This window comes from Neopsephotus bourkii, unplaced genomic scaffold (genome assembly GCF_033783945.1).
Source record: "Neopsephotus bourkii isolate Nb327-2 ecotype Australia unplaced genomic scaffold, CSIRO-AGI_Nbou_v1 NB_1060, whole genome shotgun sequence".
In the NCBI taxonomy this organism is placed as follows: Eukaryota; Metazoa; Chordata; class Aves; order Psittaciformes; family Psittacidae; genus Neopsephotus; species Neopsephotus bourkii.
The window spans coordinates 74,386-94,796 of NW_026901548.1; the positions used below are offsets into that span (position 1 = coordinate 74,386).

The 20,411-nt window shown below is 44.0% G+C and overlaps 2 protein-coding genes across 7 annotated transcripts in view; one reads left to right on the forward strand and one right to left on the reverse strand.

The window, feature by feature from the left end:
• Window positions 1-20,411, reverse strand: part of CCNDBP1 (cyclin D1 binding protein 1) — a 74,935-nt gene that overhangs the window by 46,627 nt on the left and 7,897 nt on the right. The gene's annotated exons all lie outside the window — the stretch shown is intronic.
• Window positions 9,415-20,093, forward strand: LOC133216529 (protein 4.2-like). 5 transcript variants are annotated; one of them, XM_061361293.1, is made up of 13 exons: window positions 9,420-9,745; window positions 11,661-11,846; window positions 12,551-12,781; window positions 13,349-13,467; window positions 14,191-14,310; window positions 14,717-14,894; window positions 15,271-15,409; window positions 15,780-15,883; window positions 16,191-16,433; window positions 17,602-17,922; window positions 18,235-18,395; window positions 18,797-18,951; window positions 19,827-20,093. In XM_061361293.1, exons 1-13 carry the CDS (start codon window positions 9,736-9,738, stop codon window positions 19,975-19,977), a joined length of 2,118 nt encoding a protein of 705 aa, XP_061217277.1. In that variant the 5' UTR covers window positions 9,420-9,735; the 3' UTR covers window positions 19,978-20,093. The 5 variants fall into 5 exon arrangements, with proteins under 5 accessions (XP_061217281.1, XP_061217280.1, XP_061217277.1 ...); XM_061361294.1 differs by having other exon boundaries at window positions 9,427-9,745; window positions 18,818-18,951; XM_061361296.1 differs by lacking the exon at window positions 11,661-11,846 and having other exon boundaries at window positions 9,417-9,745.

The following is a 20,411-nucleotide window of genomic DNA, read 5'->3' on the forward strand; positions in this document are numbered from 1 at the left end:
TCCCCTGCCATGGGCAGGGACACCTCGCTCTAAACCATATCACCCAAGGCTTTGTCCAGCCTGGCCTTGAACACTGCCAGGGATGGAGCATTCACAACCTCCCTGGGCAACCTATTCCAGTGCCTCACCACCCTCACAGGAAAGAATTTCCTCCTTATATCCAATCTAACTTTCCCTATTTAAGTTTTAACCCATTACCCCTTGTCCTATCACTACAGACCCTAATGAAGAGTCCATCCTCAGCATCCCTATAGGCCCCCTTCAGATACTGGAAGGCTGCTGTGAGGTCTCCATGCAGCCTTCTCTTCTCCAGGCTGAACAGCCCCAACTTTCTCAGCCTATCTTCATATGGGAGGTGCTCCAGCCCCTGATCATTCTTGTGGCCCTTTTCTGGACTTGTTCCAACAGTTCCATGCCCTTTTTATGTTGGCAACACCAGAACTGCACACAATACTCCAGGTGAGGTCTCATGAGAGCAGAGTAGAGGGACAGGATCACCTCCTTCGACCTGCTGGTCACACTCCTTTTGACGCAGCCTGGGATACGGTTGGTTTCTGGGCTGCAAGCGCACACTGCTGGCTCATGTTCATTTTCTCATCAACCAGCACCCCCCAAGTCCTTCTCCGCAGGGCTGCTCTGAGTTTCTTCTCTGCCCAGCCTGTAGCTGTGTCTGGGATTGCTCCGACCCAGGTGTAGGACCTTGCACTTGGCATGGTTAAACTTCATGAGGTTGGCATCAGCCAGGGACCTCACAAGCGTGTCAAGGTCCCTCTGGACGGCATTCCTTCCCTCCAGCGTATCAACTGAACCACACAGCTTGGTGTCATCGGCAAACTTGCTGAGGGTGCACTCAATCCCACTGTCCATGTCAGCGACAAAGATGTTAAACAAGACCGGTCCCAACCCCGATCCCTGAGGGACACCACTCGTTACTGGTCTCCAGCTGGACATTGAACCATCGACCACAACTCTTTGTGTGCAGGCATCCAGCCATTTCTTTATCCACCGAGTGGTCCATTCATCAAAGTGATATCTCTCCAATTTAGAGACAAGGATGTCGTGTGGGACAGTGTCGCACGCTTTACACAAACCTAGGTAGATGATGTCAGCTGCTCTACCCCTGTCCATCAGTTCTGTAGCCCCATCATAGAAGGCCACCAAATTGGTCAGGCAGGATTTCCCTTTAGTGAAGCCATGCTGGCTGTCACCAAGCACCTTGTTGATTTTCATGTGCCTTAGCATGCTTTCCAGGAGAATCTGCTCCAAGATTTTGCCAGGCACAGAGGTGAGACTGACTGGTCTGTAGTTCCCTGGGTCGTCCATTTTCCCCTTCTTGAAAATGGGGGTTATATTTCCCTTTTTCCAGTCGTTGGGAACTTCACCTGACTGCCATGATTTTTCAAATATGATGGCCAGCGGCTTAGAAACTTCATTCACCAGCTCCTTCAGGACCCCTGGATGGGTTTCATCAGGACCCATGGACTTGTGCACGGTCAGATTTTTAAGATGGTCTCGAACCAGTTCCTCTGCTACGGTGGGCCCAAGGTCTTCATTCTCACAGTCCCTGTGTCTGCCTTCCAAGACTTGGGTGGTGCGGTCAGAGCCTTTGCCAGAGAAGACCGGGGCAAAGAAGTCATTCAGAACCTCAGCCTTCTCCAAATCCTGTGTAGCTAATTCACCCGAGAGCTTCCTGAGGGGCCTACGTTCTCCCTAATCTGTTTTTTATTTGCTATGTACCTGTAGAATCCCTTCCTGTTATCCTTAACATCCCTAGCCAAGTTTAATTCTAACTGGGCCTTAGCTTTCCTAACCTGGTCCCTAGCTTCCCGGACAACATCCCTGTACTCTTCCCAGGCCGCCTGTCCTTGCTTCCACTTTCTATAAGACTCTTTTTTCATTTGAATTTTTCGCAGCAGCTCCTTATCCATCCAAGGAGGTCTCCTGGCCCTCCTGCTGCACTTCCTTCTAGTTGGGATGCAACACTCCTGAGCTTGTAGCAGGTGATCCTTGAAGACCAACCAAGAGTCTTCAGCTCCCCTGCCCTCTAGGGCTATATCCCATGGAACCTTACTAAACAGGTTCCTGAAGAGGCCAAAGTCTGCTCTCTTGAAGTCTAGGGCAGTGAGCTTGCTGCATGCTCTTCTCACTGTCCTGAGGATCTCAAATTCAACCATCTCGTGGTCGCTGCATCCAAGGCTGCCCTGGAGTGCCACATTTCCAATGAGCCCTTCCCTGTTGGTGAGCAAGAGGTCAAGCATGGCACCTCTCCTTGTCGGTTCCTCTATTACTTGCAGAAGGAACTTGTCTTCCACACAATTCAGGAACCTTCTGGATTGCTTGTGCCAGGCCGTACCATCATTCCAACGGATGTCAGGGTGGTTGAAGTCACCCATGAGAACGAGGGCCTGTGAGCGTGAGGCTTTTCCTATCTGCCTATAGAGGGCTTAACAGTGATAACAGCTAGTTTTTCAAGGAACATAATTTAAAATCACTGTTGAGTAAGCTTCATTGAACACAACTTAATTATAATCACTACATATAAGTTTTATTCAATAATAGCCAAAATACTATCCAAATAGCTGGCATAATTCAATTCTAGAATTAAATTTATTATTTCATTTAATTATTAGGAGGAAAATACAGCAAAAAGATAAGACAGCATTACAACAGAACTCCCTTCTTATGACTGAAAAAATTAGTTTACTTTCTTGCAGGTATCATAAAGCAGACAGAAAAAAACGATTTTTCTGTTTGCAGAGGGAGATACTTTGCAAAGTGCTCAGAAAGCACAGGATTGGAATAAAAGGCTCAAGACCATATAATCAAAAGGATATATGAAAATTCACAATTAACAGTTACACATCCTCGTTCTACAAAGCTACTTAAAGTATATCATCATCTTTCATGAGGAAGGCACCATGCCACCCAGCACTGTGTTTATTTTTTCCTTGAAGAGTTAACATGCCAAAATGGCAAAGATCTGAATGTACCTAAAAGATAATTTGACCTTTTCCTCCTGACAGTGCATAGGACTGTCCGGCAATGCAGTCCAAACTTCCCCCAGAAAGAATGTTTCATGGACACAAACTGACTTTGCGACACAGACTGAACTGAGGTCTCATTTAAATGGCTTTGATTTAAAGCCAACAAAATTTTCAGAACATATGAACTCCTACTTTATTACACCTATTACAATATTTTGCTACCAACTCATGTATTTACAAGGGATGCGGGAGGTTGTCAAATCTAGTCAGCCCAGAAGACTGGAATGAAGATTGAAAAGGACACACAGACACAGGAATTCAGATTTCTCCAGGCAAAGGAGAAGGGAATAGGTAGCTTCGCACCCATCAATTAAGTCTTGCAGCATCTTGCAAAGTCAGGGTATGCAGTCCTGCACTAACCTCAAAAACGTCCTTGAGGTAGTGATGGTATTTTTAAAAAAAAAAATCTCATTAAATCTTGCAAGAATGCAGACTGCCATTATATTTAACACACAGTACAGCCAAGTCATTCAAATTCTTTCAGTATTTCTTCATAAATACAATCCAGGAAATTATTTCAGACAGTGTTTGTCACATAAGCTTGGAATGACCTCATCCTAATTAACTCTTTTGTAAAGGAAGCTTGCTGTTCAAAGGAAAAGCAACCCTAAAGCTTGTGCCAAGTTCCAAGCTTTGCAGCATTGTGGGTACTGGGGTTTCAGGCTGTCAGCATTATTAACTGCCCTCAGCAAGCACACTCAGTTCAGTTTCAGTGTTAAAATGCAAATCTGTCCAGCGCCATGTGCAAGAAACACACATTCTTCCTGTGTTGGACATAAGAGAACTATTCATTGAATTAATTGTTAGTACAGAGAAAAATGTGTAAATGCTCAAGTCAGGATTTAAATAGCTTTTGCCAAACCTACAATCTTCATTTAGCCCTTAGTCAGAACTCAGTGGGTGTTGGTGGAGTAAAATACAGCTAATTATAAGCATTTTTATTTATAAGTAAATCTTAGCATGCCCAAGAGGCTGACGCAGCTCACATTCCATTCAGATCACTCAAAGAAATCAAGAGAGCACTGGCAGACATGACACATTCATACTACAAATTGGCTTGAAAGACATTAAAAACGGTCCCAGGATGGTGAATGGTTCTCCCCACCATTCTGTTCTCCTGATCTAAGCTTCAAGAGCCTTGATTCAGCCAGTCAAACTACTAGTCTCTTGCAGGTTAAAAAAGCAGTTATTTTACCACCTGGTATCTATCACTGAGTACCGAATGCACAGGGTACTGATCACAGTAAAAGATGAAATAGAAGCAGTCACAATGTAAACATTTCTTCTTGCTCTAAATACACAAGAAATTCCACCAAAAAGGAAAACCCATACCTAATTCATGGATGTGCCATGTCAGAGCAGAAAATGTAGACACAATAAAAGGGAAAATTACATGCATGAATTCTGTTATCACTACATTCAGAAAGAAACACAGATATTAAACATGCTCAGGTAACATTTTAAGCTTCTATTTTTACAAGTAATAAAAATTAGATTTTTATGGATTTATGCTGGGACCTGTAGAACACCAAGAATCCCCAAGCATTACAAAGATAATAATGCAGTAATATCCAGCCAGGATGGATACTTTCCAGGATCCTATGGGTCACTTTTCAATTTCTATGAGCATGTCAGGAATGTAGTGGATGCAGAACAGTGACAACACCTGCTTAGACCTGGATGATATTTTTTCAAAAGAAGCAGTGCAAGAAGTGAGTGCAAAATCTACTCATAACATACAGCCTTTTAAATTACTGAGGACTAAAAAACCATTAGGAACTTCAGAGAGTCCCAAACAAGGCAAAATGGATGACAGGATAACAATCAGTGAAACTCAGCTTGGTAAATGCACAGCAGGAAAGCAATTTTTAGTATGTCATCACACAGAGTGTTACAACAGATCAGCCATGTCAACTGCAGAAGGAGATCTCAATATAAAAAAACAGCTAACTGAGACTACAGCCCCTTGTGTTTCTATGATTCCTACTAATGATGTTAGACTGCAAAGTAGACAGGAGGGGACTACTACAAGGAATATTTATCACTAATAAGAACTCCCAGAGTGGCATTAAATCTTGCATTATCACAACATACTCAGTCTTGAAAATCAACTACAAAATAATGCCTCACTTGCTGGGACTGAAGCTCGTGCACATTCTTCTGAGGCATCCAGCATTGTGTACTGTCAGAGAATAGACTACAGTGGATGAACGTCCATTCTGATCCAGTTTAGCAAGCTGCACATGCTTCTGCTTTTGTTGCATTTTAGAGATAAGTATAGGTTTGGACGTGGTTAACTGTGAGTCAGTAAACATTAATTCTTACTGAATCCTTATAACAAAGAAAGGAATTCAATTAGTTGATTTCATGGACATTGGGTACATGAGGTTACACATGCTAACACTGATGTTATTGCATCCTCAAGTTCAGAGGTTTAAATCAGCATAAGCAGAATGTTGGTCGATCACAACTGCATTGTTTATAAACAACAGCACATATCAGAAGCACGATTAATATGTGTTAAATGCATGAGCAAATTATGTTCACAAGCAGCACCTGTGCAAGACAATGGACCAGAATCCGTATTATAATAAAGGACAGCTTGAGTTTATATGTTTTACTTCTTGAATAAAAGGAAGCCTGAAAAATAAACCCAATTTCAAGTTGACTTTGTGACTGGAGAGATCACTGAGAAGGACTTACAGGAGGGGTGGATCTTGCAGGGAAAAAAACCAAACCCAGTCTTTTCAAAAGAATGTCATAACGAATACTTATTCCTGGAGCTCCCACAAAGATAAGTTGCTCCTTTATGGAGCCAGAAATATGTAAGTAATAACTATGTGGAAAGCATATGAAAGAATCACCCTTCCAAAAAATCTGCAAGACAAAGTAAGTCAAAAGGTTACTGAATTTGCCCTGTACAGTTCAGATTAAAAAACCAAAAGCCAATGCCTATTTTTCTGAAGTGTCTGATCTTCTTTGCTGGAAGATCTTAGGGCAACAGCTTTGGAGGATCCATACAGTAGAGCTACCTGTCACTGTATCTGAAGGACTGTCAATTTGACCACTTCTTGACACAGAATATAACACTATCAACAGACAACGATGTACTGAAGTTATGCAACCAGTAAGAGAGGAGAACCTTAATGCAAAATTCCAAATACAGTTATGCTCAGTGCATGGAAGAAATACTACTGCAAAGTGCCAGTCTGACCACCTTTTAACCACCAAAATATAAAGAATACAAATTCTTGTATGTGCACATCAGAAATACCTATCAACACATCTGAAAGTTCAGATTGCCTGCACAGAGACATGCAAATTGCTGGTTGCATGATATTAAGTAAAACAGCTGAACCAACCCAAACTCAAATTTTTACAGTACACTTACAACTGAAAGATACAGAAATGACTGCACCATTTTAGTACCATCAGTAATGAAGGCCGTGTTTTAGGCTTGCCTTTACTAAACACAAGTGTTGAATCAGATATGAATGGCAGTTAAACTAACAGGGGAAACAACTGAAAAAAAAATCAACATATGAGAACCCCGTATTCCAGACAGAAAGAAAGGTGATTTACAAGTAGGAAATATCAGCACTTCTGCTAAATGTTTTGGGCTCTGTAGTGGCCAACTCATTTCCTTCTCTCAAATCTTGGATAGAAAACCTCAGGTATCTAACCTAGGATTGCAAATCCCCACCAGATGGAATGCCAGTACAAGCACTTCAGCACTGGATGCAGGAGTCTCTTTTGAGGGCTAACCTTTTTAGTAGGCTTTTTTAGCCCTTTTCCTTGTAATGAAAGATACAAAGGGGCAATAGGTAGCTCTTTGTTCAGTTTTCAACATGCATCCTACGTTAACGAATATTACTTGCAGTTACCAAGTACACCAAGAGATGGCACTATCTTACAGGCAGCCACAGGTGTGTACCAAAAAAACGGTATGATTACCACCACAAACCAGGCATTGCATACCGCACGTAGCTGTTTATATAAAAAAGTTAGACACTTACTAAAATCATACATTTTAAAACTGACATTTAATAATGTTAGAAGGAGAAGACTGAGGTTCTTAATGACTTCTTTGCCTCAGTCTTCACTGGCAAATGCTCCAACCACACTGCCCAAGTCTTGAAAGGCAGATGCAGGGACTGTGAGAATGAAGAACTTAGGCTCACTGTAGGAGAGGATCAGGTTCGAGACCATCTTAAGAACCTTAACATGCACAAGTCCATGGGACCTGATGAAACCCATCTGCGGGTCCTGAAGGAGCTAGCAAATGAAGTTCCTAAGCCACTGTCCATCACATTTGAGAAATCATGGCAGTCAGGTGAAGTTCCCAACGACTGGAAAAAGGGAAATATAACCCCCATTTTCAAGAAGGGGAAAATGGACGACCCAGGGAACTACAGACCAGTCAGTCTCACCTCTGTGCCTGGCAAAATCTTGGAGCAGATTCTCCTGGAAAGCATGCTAAGGCACATGAAAATCAACAAGGTGCTTGGTGACAGCCAGCATGGCTTCAGTAAGGGAAAATCCTGCCTGACCAATTTAGTGGCCTCCTATGATGGGGATACAGAACTGATGGACAGGGGTAGAGCAGCTGACATCATCTACCTGGACTTGTGCAAAGCGTTCAACAGTGTCCCACACGACATCCTTGTCTCTAAATTGGAGAGATATCAATTTGACGGATAGACCACTTGCTGGATAAAGAACTGGCTGGATGGCCACACGCATAAAGTTGTGGTCAATGGCTCAAAGTGCAGTTGGAGACCAGTAACGAGTGGTGTCCCTCAGGGATCGGGGTTGGGATCAGTCTTGTTCCAACATCTTTGTCACTAACATGGACAGTGGGATTGAGTGCGCCCTCAGCAAGTTTGCCGATGACACCAAGCTGTGCGGTTCGGTTGATACGCTGGAGGGAAGGAATGCCATCCAGAGGGACCCTGACACGCTTGTGAAGTGGTCTGATGCCAATCTTATGAACTTTAACCAAGCCAAATGCACGGTCCTGGGTTGGAGCAATCCCAGACACAGCTACAGGCTGGGCAGAGAAGAGATTCAGAGCAGCCCTGTGGAGAAGGACTTGGGGGTGTTGGTCGATGAGAAAATGAACATGAGCCAGTTTCAGTGTGTATTCGCAGCCCAGAAACCAACCGTATCCTGGGCTGCATCAAAAGGAGTGTGACCAGCAGGTTGAAGGAGGTCATCCTGCCCCTCTACTCTGCTCTTGTGAGACCTCACCTGGAGTATTGTGTGCAGTTCTGGTATCCTCAACATAAAAAGGACATGGAACTGTTGGAACAAGTCCACAGGAGGCCACAAGGATGATCAGAGGCTGGAGCACCTCCTGTATGAAGACAGGCTGAGAAAGTTGGGGCTGTTCAGCCTGAAGAAGAGAAGGCTGCGTGGAGACCTCAGAGCAGTCTTCCAGTATCTAAAGGGTCCTATAAAGCTGGGGAGGGACTCTTCATTAGTGGCTGTAGTGATAGGATGAGGGGTAACAGGTTCAAACATAAACAGGGAAACTTTAGACTGGATATAAGGAGGAAGTTCTTTACTGTGAGGGTGGTGAGGCACTGGAATGGGTTGCCTGAGGAAGCTGTGAATGCTCCATTGATTGAACTCCTTGACAGTGTTCAAGGCTGGGCTGGACAAAGCCTTGAGTGACATGGTTTAGTGAGAGGTGTCCGTGGCCACGGCAGGGGGGTTGGAACTTGATGAGCTCAAGGTCATTTCCAACCCTAACTATTCTACAATTCTGTGATTTTATGTTAACAATAAACTCACAGTGTTTACTGAAATATCTCCTCAGTGTGCTGACATTTGTTTCTCAATTTCTGCAAATTTGGTGACCTCCATGCTTCCTAATGAAGTGGGCACAAACTGAAAATGCTTTTTCACTGTGAGGGTGACTGAATGCTGGCACAGGTTGCTCTGACAGGCTGCAGTCTCCACCCTTAGATACTCAAAAGACATCATCTGGACTTGGTCCTAGCCAACCAGCTCTACATGGACCTGCTTAGCGGGAGACTGGGACAAGACGACCTCCCGAGGTCCCTTCCTACCTCAGCCATTCTATGATTTTGTGACAAGTCTCACTCAAGACAGCATCCACACTTTGCAAATACTGGTTAACAGGCTTCCTCATTTTGAAGTGTTTTCACTTTTCTCAATTAGGCACAAGGCCAAAGAATGTATTGATCTTTGGCTTTTACTCCTTGACGGGTTTAAGAGCTAAACAGCTCAGGGCCAATGTTGGAGAGCAGCCCTTCAGCACTTACATTTGAAGTGCTTTCCTTGCATTGTTTAGAGCCAAATTAAGATTTGAATTTCCTACTCTCTTTTCTACATTGGCATCTCCAATACTCTTGAAATAAATTGTCACTGGCTGTCTTTAAAGACTTCACATCTCACTGTGGAATTTAGCCTCATCTGTATGTAGGAAGCTACCCCTTTCTGTGAGTCTCTAGTGTGGTCTGAGAGATAAAAGACTCCTCAACGTCTGCACAGCAGGCCTGCAAGATAAGCTGAAGGAGAGGTCTCCACATCACGTCCCACCCCATATAAAGAAATTGCTCAAACAACTCTGCAAGTGGATAATTTTGAAAGAAAGCTGAAGCAAGGAGCCATTGCCCATCAGAGCAAGAGAAGCTGAAGACTTTCACAGTACGGGGAACTAGACATGGGTCAAGGTAAGCAAAAATCACTTTGGCTAGTCCCAAGCATTTGCCGGTTGTTTGTCAGGTAAAGCAACTGTCCCTGCTCCAAGACAGTTCATGAGTTTTGTAAAAGAGTTGAACTTCTTACAGGGCAAGAGCCAAGGGAATTTTCTAAATGCTAAGGGAACTCAATTCACACAGAGCACTGCCTAAAAAGAGGGAGCAAACAAAAGCTGGTATCAACGCCTAAGGGCCGTTTTGAGAGAAGCAGGAAGAAGCAGCTAAGGCAGACATCTGAAAGTTTAGAAGCAAAGGCAAGCGAGTTATCCTTAGCACTAGGGATGGGGGCAGGACATGGGAAAGGTAAGCCAAACTACAAAACTGAAGCAAAGAGATTACGAAGTGTTTTAGCTACTTGAGCAAGAAGACAGTCTAGGTTCCAAGCAACCTTTCAAGTTAGATTCACAAAAAAGTCATATGAAAAAAAGGAGCCAGACTGCATATGACTCACCAGTCTACAAATGACTCACCAGTCTACAAGACAGCCAGAACAGACATACTCATCACAAAGAAGAAAATATATGAGGTCAGAGCTGGCTGTGTAAAGCTTAAACCAGTGCAGAGCTATGAGCTGGGACAGTCATAAAGGGATCTGAAAGCCAGACCAGAATCATTCACTGAAAACAACACATCACAAAATTAGTGTTGAAAAAACGAAACACAACGAACACAGAAGGAACAATAGCAACAGGTGAAGGTATCAATGCAGAGGACAAGGCAAGTCAGATGTAAGAGCAAACCGCTGATAACTGCAAAGAGCACTCACTGTGGCTTTAACACAGGAGCAATGGCCTTAGACAGCAGGGGAATGCTCCATGGATTATTTTCTTTTAGCTGGAACAAAGGGAGAGCCTAAGCCAGCAAGGCAGAGTAAGTGACAGAATGTGCCATGTAACAGCAGTTTACAAAACACAGGTTCAAGGATCTAACTGGTGAGTTGAAAGATGAAGAGGTAAGTGAGGTCAGCATGATCCCAACGCTGAGAAAAACAACGCTGAGAAAAAAAAAGGGTGTTATCTGCTTCTCAGCAAGAAGCCTGGAAATATTAAGATCACCAGCAAAACTGCAAGACAAGTGCAAATACATGATCTCAGTACAGCCACTGAGCACCAAATTGGGTACTTGAAATTGTGACAATTTTTTTCTCTCTTTTGGTGCTGGACAAAAGCATGTATGATGTGTATGATGCATGTGTAGGAGACATGAGGAGGTGCTCTTTTGCCTCCTGCAGCTCTGGGCCTGAGACTGATAACTGTATGTGGTGCAAAGAAGGAAAACATGTCTTACTGGCTGTGATCCAGTATAGTTCCAGGACTATATAGGCATATTACATTCGAACCAGCAGTGAAATTTGCACTAGCTGTTGTTCTTTCTGCGTATCAGACGTACACAGTACAGTAACTGCTGGAAGAGATCATACCCACACTACAAGTGGGTGAAATAGCTTGTCTCCTGTGCACAATTTCAACCACGTAACCATGTGAAGAGATGCTGCTTTGAGTGCCGTCTATGCCCTTGAGTACAGAGAACAAGACTCCAAATGCAGTCAAAGTGCACGCTCAATACTAACATACATCTATACCATCTGAACACTCAGGCCTGTTCTATCTCCTTTCCTGGGCAGAAAAGAGCTTTTGTATCATCACTTAGTTCACTTACTGATCCTAAGGTATAAGTAAAGGCAGCTCATTAGCCACTTGACACAGGAACAACTAAGTTCACAGTGACAGGCCTTACAGTTAGTTGGCAGGAAGTCTTAAAGGTAGGGGGTCACTTTCTGAGTGGAGAAACACATGATCAGTTGCTTGTGTCTCTCAGGATGTGGTCCAGCACGAGACTGTAGGCAGCTCACAGCCCCAGACTCACTCTATATCTTTTCATGCTACAGGTCTGAGCATCAAAAAATGTGATTTCAAGGTCACAATGAACAACAATAAGCACCACACAGAAGAAATCAGCACTGAAAGGCTTATGGTGAGACGAGGGCAGCCTTTCACTATCACTGTATGTTTCTCAGCTCCAATACACAACTACCTGTGGCAGCTGAAGAGGATCCTCCTCATAGTACAGACAGGTAACATCATTACCTTTGCCATCAGAGCTCTGGTTCTCCATCCACCTTAAGAACAGAGCTGGTGACAAAAGCCATGTCCAGAGCTGGACAGGGGTGCCCAAGTTTAGAAGTGAAGCCAGTTAACTGCTTATCTAAGGCAGAGAAGAGTTTCCTGCTGCTGCAACTGCAGGGTCAAAATTAAACCACTTTCCAGAAGAGACACTGCATCACAATAACCAATGCAGGTTCACTACTCTCCGATTTGAAAGTTCTCATGGGATCTCTCTGCTCTCCTGGAGAGAAATGGTTTAGGAATGTTCAAACATAGCTAGCCTGTTACAGATGTTTGCTCTTACAGGGCGTTTCCTAGTAAAACCCCTGAGAAAGGTAGCAGCATTCAGCCCTAGCTTGTTTTAGCATAATCTGAGCATCTGGCTGTGACTTTTGTTATGAGACACTGAAATCCAGTGCACAGAACAGCAGGCCTGCACCACTCTGGTTGTTCCTAGTTTTTACAAATCTGTGAAATATACATCCCATTTTCAAACATGGAGGCCTGAGCACAGTACTAACCTTATAAAGATTCACTAGGCATTAAACTGCTACAGGGTTAAGACTCACAAGAAAGGAGAGTCATGGCTACAGATCTAGTCTAGGTCCCTGCAGTCTGCATGGGGTGAGGGTGCGTGTCTGGAATAGACACAACCAGCTCTCTTTGGCTGCAGGATCCCATCCTTCGAAAGCAGATGGAACCCAGACTGAATTTCCCATCTCCAGCCTGGGAGACCAGAAGCAGTGGAGTGCAGCACTGGAAGAACAGGACTCATGCTTCTGGACCATCTCTGTGAACACGCCTGCCAATGCTCCCATTGGCCAGTATACTCTGCTTTTACATGCCTCCAAGTCTGACCATCTCCTGGGCAACTTCACCCTTCTCTTTAATCCATGGTGCCAAGGTATGTGGTCAGAAACAGTAAAGGCAGGATAGGATCAGTCACTTCACAAAACCAGCTCTTTTTTTTTGGCAGAGATGGCACTCTGCCTTCATGAAGGCTGAGGCTGACTCACCTAGCACTGACCGCCACTCCTGCCCCCTCCTCACAGCACCTTAGCAAGGAGTAAGGGCTACTAAAAGATCGAAGCTGCCTGCCTCAGCACTTCTGCCCCTTCCTGGCCAGAGCCCTGTCCTCCTGTAATAAAGATTTTTAGATGAGTCAAGATAATAAGTGGTCTGACTACAACCACTATATGTTTTTTAGGAATAGTCAACAACAGCCAGGAGAGTAAAAGAGCCAGCTAGCGCAATAGCCTAGGTCTGGAGAAACTTTTTCAAACAAATAAACAGATACGACAATGAAATTCTTCTTTCCTGTGTGAATCAACAGTTGTGGTATTTTTCAGGGTACAATGCCAGGGACTACTGAAGTCCCTGGATTGCAGTGGAATCTGCTGGTGTAAGAGAGATGCAAGTGCATCTGAGACCAGGAATGCTCTCCTCCTGATGGTTTTTTCTTCTCATCTAGACGATGAGGTGTTCTTGGCTAATGAGGCACAGAGGCAGGAGTACATTTTAAACCAAGATGGTGTCATCTACTGGGGGACAGAAAACGCAATCCTAGCACAACCTTGGGACTTCAGTCAGGTAAGCAAGAGGTCCAGTATGTCTGTGCTCTCTTATAGCCATCAGCAAAGGAAGGATGCGTATCTCCTTTGTGCATGCCATTCATTTCCATACTGTGGCTTTGATAAAAGAACTTGCAGTCTGCACTCCCTGTCTTTGTCTAAGATGTGCAGGAAAACATAGACCTGTGTATGAAGTCCCACAAACCAGTATATGTAATTTTAGCTACCTTCTCAGGCTGTCCTCTATGAAGAAATGCAGTGATCTATATCTGGGCTTTGTGTGCCTTCCTTTATCAACAAATACAAAAGCATTTAACAAAGCTTAGCTACTTTCTCTGCTTTACAGGCAAAGTGCAAACAAGTAGATCTTCCAATCTGCCCAAGGTATCTGATACAGACAGTGATTAGAAAAGGACTTTATCCCATTTCAGTGCACCAGATTGAAAAAAGTACCTCTGTATCAACCTGGAGCGTGCTTCAGAAAAGCATCAATTCCCCTCAGTCAGGGAATGCAGTATCATGCTAACACATTTCTCACCTTGCTTCAATAAATTTGTAAGTCTGCCTTTAGTATGTTGTGCTCCCTCTCCAAATCTCTGCCTGGACCTCTTCTCTACAGCCCACTTCTATAAGACTATCAGTGGAAAGAGAGAAATAACCTCCAGAGCTACAAATCCTTGCAGGGACTCCAGAGAACAAATGTTCAGGCTAAATTTTCTGAAATGATGCGTTCTTATTTCAGTTTGAGGAGGATATTGTTGACATCTGCTTCACACTGCTGGATGTAGGTGAACGCCATCGAGACAAGGATCACATCCAGCGCAAGAACCCTGTTTACATCTGCCGCACAATTGCTGCCATGGTAAGGAGAGCTGCCAGCAGCCTTGACCATAGCAGAGAAGGCCCTAATACAGAGTAAAGGCCAGCATCTCTCAATTCCAGTTTATGGCAACACAACGCACTGACCAAAGAGGAAGCCTTCTCAGTGCTCTTCGAAATACCACCTCCTTCCCAACTCCAACCCTTCCTGATATTCCTGCAGGAAACAAGTAGGGCTGCAGGAGTTTCTTAGCAATGGAAGTACATTAACTGAATAAATCTCAGGGGAAGCTGTTGTACCTGTACTGCACAGCCATGACCTTAATTCTTTGCAGAAAACATCCTTTTGGTTTCATCTGCCTTGGGGGTAGCTTCAGGGAACAGGATGAGGCATACCTATCAAAGAGAGGCAATTCCTTAATCCATCTTTCTCTCCTCCTTCTCTGCAGCTGAACTGTGATGAGTTTAGAGGAATCCTGACAGAATGTGGGACTGGGCAATACTTTAATGGGACACCCCCTTCCAAGTGGCTGGGAAGCAGTCCCATCCTCCGGCAGTGGGTTGCATCGCAGTGCAAGCCTGTCCACTATGGGCAGTGCTGGGTGTTTGCTGCAGTCATGTGTTCAGGTATAGTGGTGATTCAAAGACTTCTGTGCTGAGCAAAGCCTTATTTGCAGAATCTCTAGCATATGCCTGAGTTCTTGGATTGACATAGAACCCAGTAAAATAACCTTTAATTTTTAGGTGAGAGGCAGATCCTCAGTTTCTTCATCAACATTCAGCATCGCTACCTCTAAGATAGAAGAGTATCAGTACACAACATTCACTGAACACACCTATGACAGCTTATTTCCTGAGACAAAGTGCAATGCCTCTTGAGAAGTCCAAACAACAGGCATGGTGCCATTTCTAATAGGCCTAGCACATGAAAAAATGCTCTACATTACTAGAGGACCCTTAGGGCAGGATGTACAACTGATTCACAGATCTTTCTTCTGCACAGTTTTAAGGTGCCTGGGAATTCCTACCAGGGTGGTCACAGGCTTTACATGGGCTCACAACACTAACAGCAGCCTGAGTGTGGATGAGTATTATGATGAAGATGGGACACTGCTAACACAAGACAAGAATGCCCGTGTCTGGTAAGAAAACATGGCAGGGCCCAAGCACAAATCTGAGACAATACCTGTATCTAAGAAGTGACAGAGGTAAAGAGCTGCAATGAGGTGGTTAGGAGACAGCTCAGCTGAAATCCTGTCTACGTGACCTGTTCTTGAGAAATCACCACAACCCAAACTGAAAAGCACCCTATCACTAGAGCCCACAAAGGAAGAATGATAGTCTCCAGTCCAGCTGGAGAAACTCCATTTGTGCCAAAACCCCCGTCTCTGCACTCCTCAACATGCACTGAGCTCTTTCAGAGGAGCATTAATTGGCTGTGGTTTGGCTAAAACTTTACTGTACCTCGGATCTTAGTCCCTTGATATAAGCACATGATGCTGTCTCTTGCAGGACCTTCCATGTTTGGAATGAATGCTGGATGGCTCGAGCAGACTTGCTACCAGAATACAGTGGGTGGCAAGCACTGGATGCCACCTGCCAGGAAAAAAGCAAAGGTAAAATATCAAAGATGGGCTTTGGGAAGGTACAGAGGTGGGAGTGGAGTGGTGAACAAATAAAGCAGTTCAATATTCCTCCCTTCCCAAGTTCCAGTGGAAGTATGCAAAAGGACAGGGACTCACCCTGTTGAATTTAAGCACTAAATCATCATTCATCTGTTCGATTTGTGTATGTCTATCATAGCACTACTCCCTAATGATCTCCAAAACTAGATACTTCACCACTCCTGGTATTGGTCTAAACTAGGCATGGATCCAGTTGGTAAAGCACCTGAGTCTTAGCTAGGCCACAATTTCTCTTCAGGTCCATCCTTCTGTGGGCCAGCCCCTGTTCAAGCCATCAAGGAAGGGGACACAGAAGCTGAATATGATGTCTGCTACTTCTTTGCTGCCATCAATGCTAAGTGCCAGGTTTGGATACAAAAAAGAGATGACACCCTCAAGCCAGCTCTCGGTAGCACAAAGTACACTGGCAACAACATCAGCACCAAGAGTGTGGGCAGTGAACGCTGTGAGGATATCACACAGAACTACAAGTATCCTGAAGGTATAGAATCATAGAATAGTTAGGGTTGGAAAGGACCTTAAGATCATCTAGTTCCAACCCCCCTCCCATGAGCAGGGACACCTGGCACTAAACTATGCCACCCAAGGCTCCAACCTGGCCTTGAACACTGCCAGGGATAGAACATTTGCAATTTCCTTAGGCAACCCATTCCAGTGCCTCACCACCTGCACAGTGAAGAACTCCTTCCTTCTAGCTAATCTGAACTTCCTCCGCTTCACTTTAAGTCCATCACCCCTTGTCCTCTTGCTGCAGTCCCTGATCAAGAGTCCCTCCCCAGCATCCTTGTAGGCCCCCTTCAGATAGTGGAAGGCTGCTGTAAGGCCTCCATGCAGCCTTCTCTTCTCCAGGCTGAACAGTATGGGGTAGGCAACTGGTTGAACACATTTTCTCTGCCAGCATTACAAATGAAGAGTGAAGGACTACACAGCAGAGCTGTACCAGAGCATTAGGGTCACCCACTTCTCACTACTTCCCCTTTCTGAGTGGCACAAGGACACCTTACTCTTGCTGTCTACAGAAGTCATGCACAAATTTCATTTTGCTTCACTGCATTAATGAGGTCTCTCAAGGGCAAGACCTTTTTTCAACAGGCACTTTCCTGTCTGGAAAACCTTTCCTGATTTCTGTTACCTGTACACTCTGTATCTTCACCTCCCATTATCTCTGTAATATATATTTCAGACTCCAGGTTTCTGAAAAGGACTGCTCCCAGATATTGTCTAAATCCCTCCCTCGAAAAGTAGCTCCCCCTTCAGAATCTATTACTGAGTGCTATTTCCCTTACCCAACGCTACCATCCCGTCTTAGACCATGGCATGCTGTCTCCTTGGCTGCAGTCCATCACAACATAGTCCTGTGCCCTAGCTACAGCTATAGCTAAAAAGGCAACTGCTTCTTTTATTCGAACAGATGTTAGCACCAAGGTGCTTTAAAAACCTAAGGCAAACGTTTCCCAATAGAATCTTTCAGGTACATCCAATGACTGTCCTGTCAGCTGAAACTCTCAATCTGCTCCAACTGAAGCATAGCAGGCTCTCTCTCTATAAACAGTTATCTACAGTACTGCCAGGATAATTCAATGCCATCCTTCTGCATCTACTGCTTCACACTAGTAAAGAATTCTAAAATATGTGCTCCCATGTGACAGGCTCTCTTCAGGAAAAAGTAGTACTTGATAAAGCCTACACAAAGATAAAGAAGCTTGAGACAATCAGCAGCAGCAGCAAAACACAGTTTAGCTTCATTCCAACTGCCCTTGAAGAGCCAGTTAACCTCTTCATCCAGCTCCAAATGAGGGATTCTCTGCTACGGGGACAAGATGTTCCACTTTCCATTGAAGTATTTAACTACAGCGGTGGAGAAAAGGCTACCCACCTGCTAGTTGGGGTCCAGTCTCTACATTATAATGGTGTTCCCATTACCCAACTTTGGAAGGAAGAGTTTCATTTTACCCTGAGAAGCAATGAAGGTAAGGATTCTACTGGGTGCATGGCTAGAAAAGTGTGTCTAGTCCTCTCACTTCAGGAAAAATGCACTTAGCCATAACTTTACAAAAGGTTCCCAAATAATTGATTGCAGGGGACAGAAATAAAACATTTGTCAATGGCAACTTAAAGAAAATTTGAATCTGCAAATGCAGTTGGGAATCACTTAAGCTTTTAAATGCTGTGGCTTTTAGTACAATATTGGGCATTAAACACTCCTAGGCACTATGCAGCCTAAGACCAAATAGTACTTCTCATCTGCATTGTCATCTGTATTTCATCACTCTGTATTCCAGCTAACAACCTGCAAGTCTCTGTGCCTTACTCACAGTACAAAGAAGAACTGGGACAGGACCATCTGCTTAGGCTGACTGCTGTATTGAAAGATGAGGACTCCTTCTACATATACTTTGCACAGGAGGAGATCATCATTTGTGATCCCCCTCTCACTATTGAGGTTAGATCAGTTGTTCTGTTACTGCAGTAATGAGAAAACAGCTTTCATAGTCATAAAGAGAAAAAAAGAAATCTGCTGGGTTGAGTAGCTCTCCTCAGGCTTTTTTCAAAGCACTGAGACATCAATTTGGAAAGTGTGCTGTGCCACACTGTTGTATACAGTACTCCCTCTTCTACCTTGTCTACGTGTGAGCATAAGAAATCCCAATGACTCCCAACTCGCTCACCACTATGGAAATCACATGATGCAGAACAGAACTACAGCAGAATACTGTAGTCAAGAAGAAAGTAAGCTGGACTTCTGGCAATTGGCAGCTCAAACTGAAACCTCTCACACTGAAAAAAAAACCAATATATTTCCCTTTAACCACAGAAGAATCTCTTTCCTTCCTTCAGTTTCAGCTCGTTTCCTTCTTCCAACAGTTTCCAGAAAACATGGTACAGTATCAGCCAAGCACAGTGAAGATCGGCCTCCTGAACCCTCTCACCGAACCCCTGGAGAAGTGTGTGATAGTGGTTGCAGGGCGAGGGCTCATTTACAGACAAAGAAAGTACAAGTAAGTGCAAACTGAATTATCTAAGAACAGCTAGAGAAACCCTTGTGCAGGAAAGGATGTCCCCAAAACTAAGCGAGCAACAACATGGCAGGAAGAGACTACAGCACCATGAAAGCCCCAGGCATCCCGTCCTTTATTGATAATACAGAAGATTTTCACTGAGGAAAAGAAAATCCAGGTAACAGAATTTTCAACAGATGTGTAATACATAAGTTGAAGTCAGTATAACATTTGTGAAAGCTTCAACCCAAAAAGCCTAGACAGCAGAAGGAAAGCTCCCTGCCAACAAGAAGGTTAACGAGAAGTACAAGACCTAGGGAGAAATACACATTAAATAAGACAACAGTTATAGGTTGCCGAAATGAGCTACAAAATTGAGAAATTATTTGCTCTTGAGAAATCAATTGTTTTTTAGATAGCCATGTAAACATACGTGAATGGGGTGAAACTATACTCTTTGTGACGTATCTTTCCACATACTACCCACTGTCAGCAATAAAGACAGTCCCTGGGTACAATTTTAACAGTGTCTTCCCCTTCTCTGAAGAACCAGACAAATCTGGCTTAGCTGAGTCATCCAAAAAGGCATTAACCCTGCCTACACACACACTGCTCTCAAGAAGCTGCATTAGGGCAAAGTAACCTTAGATGACTCCATGGGGAGTTCAACCCTCCTGACATATATCCCTCCCCAAACCACCACCACATCACAGTTCCATTGGGGTAGTTCAGGCAACCACTACCTGCCACCTTCCCCCCCTCAACCCCCTTTCCTTTTCTGGCCCCACACCTGTGTTGATCAAATGCACCTCCTGGGCCGGGAACTAGAACTACAAAGAGGTGTACTTCCTGTATAATCCCTTCTCACCTTTCAGGCTGGGCTCTGTGCAACCCAAAAGCACTCAACAGCTGCAAATCCCATTCACCCCCACCCAAGCTGGGCCCAGAAGACTCACTGCACATTTTACCTGCCTTCAGCTCCAGAACCTAAAGAGCTACAAAACTATCAACATTGCAACTGCCTGATGCCCAATTTAGAACAGATCCTGCTGTTCCCTTACAGAAGAGCAATAATAATCTGTGCCCTGGTCTCAGGCAAGCATAGATGTTAACAGCTGAATTAAAGATATTTAAAACCATGACTGACTTTGATTATTTGTACAAACTCAACTCTCTTCCATCTGCCATTATGCCCACTTTCCAGTTTTTAAGCTCGACCTCACCGTGGCAAAGATGGGGTAAATGCTCGAGCAAATGCTGCATTTTTCACCATGCACATGTGCTGAATCCTCCACTGCTTAGCCATTTTTCCCTACCATGGCAAAAAGGAATATCCTAGAACTTTAAAGTGATGATAGATGTAACATTTCTCTAGAGAAATACTATTATTCCCCTACAGATCCTTGACACTGGCAAAGTAGTAAATAGTATTTTCTACTGCTTTCTGAGGAAACAGTAAA

Excerpts from the sequence above, each read along its gene's own strand:
- LOC133216529 (XM_061361293.1), top strand. Across the intron at positions 14,895-15,270 it reads TGCTGCAGTCATGTGTTCAG|TTTTAAGGTGCCTGGGAATT; the intron begins GTATAGTGGTGA and ends TCTTCTGCACAG. Across the intron at positions 16,434-17,601 it reads GAACTACAAGTATCCTGAAG|GCTCTCTTCAGGAAAAAGTA; the intron begins GTATAGAATCAT and ends CCCATGTGACAG.